The sequence below is a fragment of the Cariama cristata genome, unplaced genomic scaffold, assembly GCF_000690535.1.
Source record: "Cariama cristata isolate BGI_N322 unplaced genomic scaffold, ASM69053v1 scaffold37970, whole genome shotgun sequence".
Taxonomy (NCBI): Eukaryota; Metazoa; Chordata; class Aves; order Cariamiformes; family Cariamidae; genus Cariama; species Cariama cristata.
Window position 1 is genome coordinate 1 of NW_009594821.1, and position 6156 is coordinate 6156.

The window sequence follows — 6156 nt, forward strand, 5'->3', positions numbered from 1 at the left end:
GTCCGGGCTGATGCCGTGGGTAGACCCCCGCCTCCGTGCGTATGTCGCGGTGCCCGGGGAATGCCTGGGTGGGTGCCCGGGGGACGGGCTGTGTGTGTGTGCTGGAGCGGGGCGGGAAGGGAAGGACTGGGGAAGGCTAGGTAGTCCCAGTGTGTGCTGGCGGCGTGGCCTGCCCCAGAGTCTCATGCTGCTCGGTTTTCTCGCAGGACAGAGCGGGATGCCTCCAACTGGTCCACAGAGCGGCTGAAAACTCTCCTTCTGCCTGTAAGGGTGGAGAGTGAGGAAGGAGCTTGTGAGGTGACAGAAGTGAGCAAACTGGATGGAGAGGCCTCCATTAACAACCGCAAGGGGAAACTTATCTTCTTCTATGAGTGGGCTATCAAGCTGGCATGGACTGGTGAGTGATGGTTTCCCCTCCTATTTCAAGCCCAGATTCAATTATAAGGTTAAGGATAAGGATACTTAACTTATTTGGGAAATAATAACAAAAGGAAGTATTGTATTGTGACACAATACAAGTTTGCTTTTACAACAACCGGAGTAGAAAATGTTCATCTGAATAACATCATTGTAATTGCAGGGACCTCAAAGACTGGAGTGAAATACAAAGGTTATGTGGAGATTCCTAATCTCTCAGATGAAAATGATATCGATGAAGTTGAGGTAAGCACAGCTAAAGGCTAATGCTGCTGGCTGTATGGCTGTTCTAACAGGAATCCTCACAGCATTAATATTTCCTTCCATGTTACCTTTTTTAGAACACTTGCATATAACTTCTTTAGTGTTAGAGGCTGCTTAAGTTAGTAGAATCATAGGATGGTTTCGTTGGAAGGGACCTTAAAGATCATCTCGTTCCAACTGCCCTGCCATGGGCAGGGACACCTTCCACTAGACGAGGTTGCTTAAAGCCCCATCCAACCTGGCCTTGAACACTTCCAGGGATGGGACATCCACAGCTTCTCTGGGCAACCTGTTCCAGGGCCTCACCACCCTCACCATGAAGAATTTCTTCCTAATAGCTAATCTAAATCTTCCCTCTTCCAGTTTAAAACTGTTAACCTTTGTCCTGTCGCTACACTCCCTGACAAAGAGTCCCTCCCCATCGTGTTGTATCTTTACCAAATTAATTCCTGCCTTTGAGATATAAGGGCTCTATAGCACATAAAGGTATTTAGGTACATGTGTACATTACTGTAGGCTGAGAAAGGGAAAGTGAAAGATCAATAAAACTGCAGTACTGCTTGTGAAGTTTAGCCGAAGTCTAACTGTGATGTTGAATTGAGTAATAAAAGGACTCCGCAAGTATGGCTTTGTTAAACAGCACTTGTCCTTCTTGTTTAGATCCATGTCAGCCTTGCTAAAGATGAACCTGACACTAACTTGAAGACTCTGATGAAGCAAGAGGGTGCAAAAAAAATCAGAGACGCAATGAAAACTTACATCAGCACTCTCAAAACAGGTATGTAACTGAGAGGGAGAAGCATTATAGGAACCCATATGGGCTAATGCTAAAGAAAGGATGGGGGTAATGAGAGGAATGAATATTAGTTCCTCGCCCCATCTCAACAGGAAGATGTCAGAGCAACAACAGTAACTTTTCTGTCTCTCTTGAAAATGGTTAGCATTTGCCAAGAAGCACTTCTGTCTCTAGACACTGTAGCACAGCCCAGAAAGATTGGTTTTGGTGATAACCCAATAACAAACAGCATTTTTGGATTTATGTTTTAAAAATGAGAATGTCCTTCACACGCTGAACTTCAGCTGTAGAGAAAATAAAGCCAGTAAAATGCAACCCCTGTGACATAAGGTATCAGTCGCTCCATGTGGCACAATCTAGCCTTTAGTTTGCTTACTGCCTTGGAAGGTGGTATATTCTCTCTAGTTTGTTGTTTTTTTCTCTTTTCTCACACTAGTAAAGGCATGTAGTGTTATTTGGATTTGAGAATAAATGACAACTGGAAATTACTCTGCAGGATTTGTTGGTGTCATTGAATGAGTTGTCTCAGCATTTGAATCGAGTTTTTTTTTTTAGAAGATAAATTTGATTCCAGCAGTTGGACTTAAATCAGTGTGCTTTGGTTGAGTTTGGCTTTGCTCTCTAGTACAGGCTGGGAATGCTACAGTTGCTTTTTGTATCCATTTACCTATATTATACAACATGTGCTAGATATTTGGGTTTTGCTGAGTACAAACCACCACTAGTTGCTGGTTTTCCAAAATCAAATTTCTGTACCCTTGGGTTTTTTCAGGTGTTTTAGTGTTCAGGTTGAGAGATGCAATCGCCCAGCGGAAGATGAGAATGTTAGTCAGGAATAACTCTATGATCTTGTGGGCAGGAATAATTAAGAATAGGTAGGAACTAAGTACTGCAGGATACAAGATTATATGCATATAATAAAATTCTGCTATATAATGGAATTTTGCCAGTTTGAACAGATGAAGAGGACGAGAAAGAGCAAATTGTTTTATAATTGGTAAAGGCAGAAGTGATAGAGCTGAAGAAAAAGCAAACATGATACTGAAAGACGCTGAAGCTTCTGGTGGAATTACAAAAATGCTATGCAGCTGGACAGGGCACTGGTGAGACCTCCTCTGGGCTTCTACGTGTAGTCCTGGCATCTGGTGTCAAAAAAGATAAATCAAAGATGAAGTTAGAAGTAACTTTATTCTGTACTACAATGATATGAGAAATGGAGAGCGAGTCTAAAAAGAAATGGAAAAGCTTGGTTTGGTTTGTCTAGACCAGCAAGATGAAAGTATTTGGGATGTGATTGCCATCTATATTGGAGAGCGAGAGGGGAAAAAAAAGCTGTGTAAGTGTAAGGCTAACATTGATATGAGAGCAACATGTGGAAGATAGTGATTGGCATGTCTGGCTGAGAAGAGGAGGTAAGTTCCTAATTGTTAGTGTAGGCAGGTTCTGATAAGGGAGTAGTAAGGGCAAGAAGAATTAATTGCTTGTAAAAAGAGGTCTGTTTACTTTTTTTAAAAAACTGTTCCAAGTCGTGGGTGCTAGCAAGAGCAGGGGAGAAACCAGGAAGCCCTTTTTGATTGTGTATTTCAAAGAACAGTTGAAAGGTTTACTTGATCTTTTATTAGTTTCATGGGTGCATTCCTGTCTTTCCAGAATTCACCCAGGGCATGATTTTGCCCACAGTGAATGGTGAACATATGGAAACAACACCTCAGGTGACTCCTAAAGCAGAAGACCGCAAGGTAAATAAAATTGTGCAAACATGCTTTTGGGTCTGTGAAGAAGGGTACACAGTATTAGATTCCGGGGTGTACAGGAGCAAGCTGTGCTGTTCATAGAGTATATATATTCAGGAATTGGCAATCTGTGGTGTAGGCCTGACTGTTTCGATTTGCAGCACATGATATTTCTTAATTCAAGCAGAGTGATAAATCTGCATTGTGCACTCAAATATGGTTGTATCTAATTACATCTTTACCAAAGGCCTTTGTTTTTTCTCTTGGATATGTGAACCATTTGTTCATTTTTTTGTGAAAAAAGTATGTGTGTGTTTTGCTTTTTTGTTTTGTTAGATGGCAGCTAGCAGCAGTACTGCCCCATCGCAGTCCAAATCCATAGGAGTCAAGATCCCTACCTGTAAGATCAGCTTGAAGGACACCTTCTTAACATCTCCTGAGGAGCTCTACCGGGTATTTGTTACTCAAGAGGTAATGCCAGGCTGGTTCTGAGAATTGTTCTTTGTGCATTGGAGGTTGTTCTTAAGTAGTTTTTTAAGGCATTCTGTAGGACACTCTCAATCCATGAGAATGGAATAAGAAAGCTGGTCTGCAGAACAGTTGCTTAAAGCTCGTGTTGTGCATCTTTTCAAACCATTGACAAGACAGGATTACTGCCAGCCAGAAGCCAGTTCCAGACTGCTGTCAACACCTATCTGTAGGTGTATCCCGTACTGCATGTGGTCAGATCTCTTGGGATTTACAATTGTGTGCTTCTTGGTTTGGATTTTTTGCTTTTAAGGTTAGGTAGTATCAAAGCATGCTTTGGGAATAGCTTCCCTTCTCCTGCACAGTGCTATATAGTTTAAGTAGAGAGAGCAGCATTATATCACTATTTAAACATGGTCTTAGTCTTTTGTTCATCTTAAAAAAAAAAAAAAAAGAGGGGGTGGGGGCAAAAAATGTAACCTTTTCTTAGAACTACGTTTCATTAAGGAATCAACGGAGTAAATCAAAGTGTGGGTTACAGAACACTACATAGAATGTGAAAGCTAGTGGTTCTTTTCCCTTGACAGGCAGAACCCTGCTGTAGTGGCTATAACCTTGCTTTCCTGGCCAGGGCAGGGTTTTTGTCTTTTCTTGATGAAGACCTTACACTATGGACTTACCTCCTTTTCCAGGACTGTTGTAGCTGGGTGGGAGGCATTAGGCAATAAGTTTGCAAGCAGATAATGTCGAGTAATACAGGTCTCCTCCTGAATTCTTTTCAGATGGTCCAAGCTTTCACCCATGCACAAGCCACCTTGGAGGCTGATAAAGGAGGCAAGTTTCAGTTGCTGGATGGAAGTGTCACAGGAGAGTTTGTTGACCTAGTAAGTACTAACTAGTGCAGGTGTATCTTGCTCAGGGGAAACCTTTTTATTTTTGAGGTATCAATTCTGAAACAATGCTTCAGTTAGCTATTGGGTACCAGGTAGAACTCCACAATTAGCTATCTATAATCGCTGTGGCTGTTGAGGCGTTCCTTATAGTATGGATTAATGTATGGGACTTCCATCTGGAGAGAAAATCTGGCTTCCAGTCATGCATCTGCTCTGTCTTTGTGTGATTCTACTTACTTATTAGGGTTGGAGGGGTGTTAAAGATAGTGACTGACCCTTTTCCTCTTTAGCCCTTCTGCCGCTAAAGCCTTCTGGACAGGGACACTATCTCAGTGTTTGGGGCTGTACTATGGCCTACCTTTCTAGAAGAGGAGTGGAAAGAAAAGGACACATCCTTTCCCTGTGTGTGTGTGTGTGGGTTTCTCGAGGGGTCTCTAAGGCTTCAGATCAACACAATTCTAGTTATTTTGTATTAGACTGCAGGATTTGCAAAAAAGTCTTTCTTTCTCTTCTCAAGGTCCCTGAGAAGCAACTTGTTATGAAATGGAGATTTAAGTCTTGGCCAGCTGGTAAGTAGTCCAAGAGTGGACTATGGTATTACAGCCCTTGCCTGTGTTTGAAGAATTCCAGCCCCACTTGCCACACTGCACTCTGGCTCATGGTCAGGGAACGCACGGTGTTCTGGGAGCTGCATCAGCCTTATCCCAGCTTCATATCCCACACGATATGATCAGACTCATCAGCCATGCTGCAACTGCTTCAAACCCCATGAAGAGGGAGCCCTCTCATCCCTCTGTTTCTGAGGGAGGCCTCCAGCTGTCATAAATAGATCCTCTGGGAAGGATCCTGAGGAGTCTTTTAAGCGGTGCTGTGTGAGAGGAGGAGCAGAGCAGCTCCTTGGGGCAGCATATACTATACTACACACTGCTGACGGATTTGCTTTGGTTCCTCTAGGCCACTTTGCAACAATTACCTTGAACTTCACTGACAAAGGTGGTGAGACGGAGGTGTGCTTGGAAGGCAAGGGCTTTCCTGCCAGTGAGGAGGAAAGAACAAAGCAAGGCTGGCAGCGCTACTACTTCGAGGGCATTAAACAGACATTTGGCTATGGTGCCCGCTTGTTTTAATACCAGTTGCTGGGAAGGCTCTGCCTGAAGACTCTGCCACATGGACTGATAAATTTCTCACCTGTCCCTTTCTAATCTTGGCCCTGCTGCTGGGTAAAGTGGGATGACAGGTGATGAGGAAGGCTATTGAGCAGCACCACTTTCAGTCCCTCACTGCTTTGTGCATGTCTTGTGCTGCAGGGGATTCTCTTACATGTACATACTTCTATTGCTAAATAAACCTAACTTAAAAAAAACACTGTGGAACTTGTGTCCTCAGATTGGCTTGAGTTCAAAGCGTCGGTTGATAGGCTGAGGGAGGGATCTGTCTGGAAAAACACCGATTAGTAAGGAGTGCTGATCCCAATGTGATTTACTCCTCACTTCTGGGGGAGTAGAGGGCATAAGCTTGAAGCAGTTTTTAGTTTGAGCAGCTGCCCATTTTCTCTCCGCTTTTGATCTGCCGCTAGTAAGTGTTT

The 6156-nt window shown here is 43.3% G+C and overlaps 1 protein-coding gene across 1 annotated transcript; it reads left to right on the plus strand.

Moving 5' to 3' along the window:
- Nucleotides 1–150: 150 nt before the first annotated feature.
- AHSA1 (AHA1, activator of heat shock 90kDa protein ATPase homolog 1 (yeast)) lies at nt 151–5934 on the plus strand (the record flags this gene model as incomplete). Its single annotated transcript, XM_009699386.1, has 8 exons — nt 151–397; nt 581–663; nt 1342–1459; nt 3128–3216; nt 3547–3681; nt 4461–4562; nt 5089–5140; nt 5526–5934. Coding segments are annotated over 8 exons (999 nt in total), but the record flags the coding sequence as incomplete, so codon positions are not given.
- Nucleotides 5935–6156: the final 222 nt, after the last annotated feature.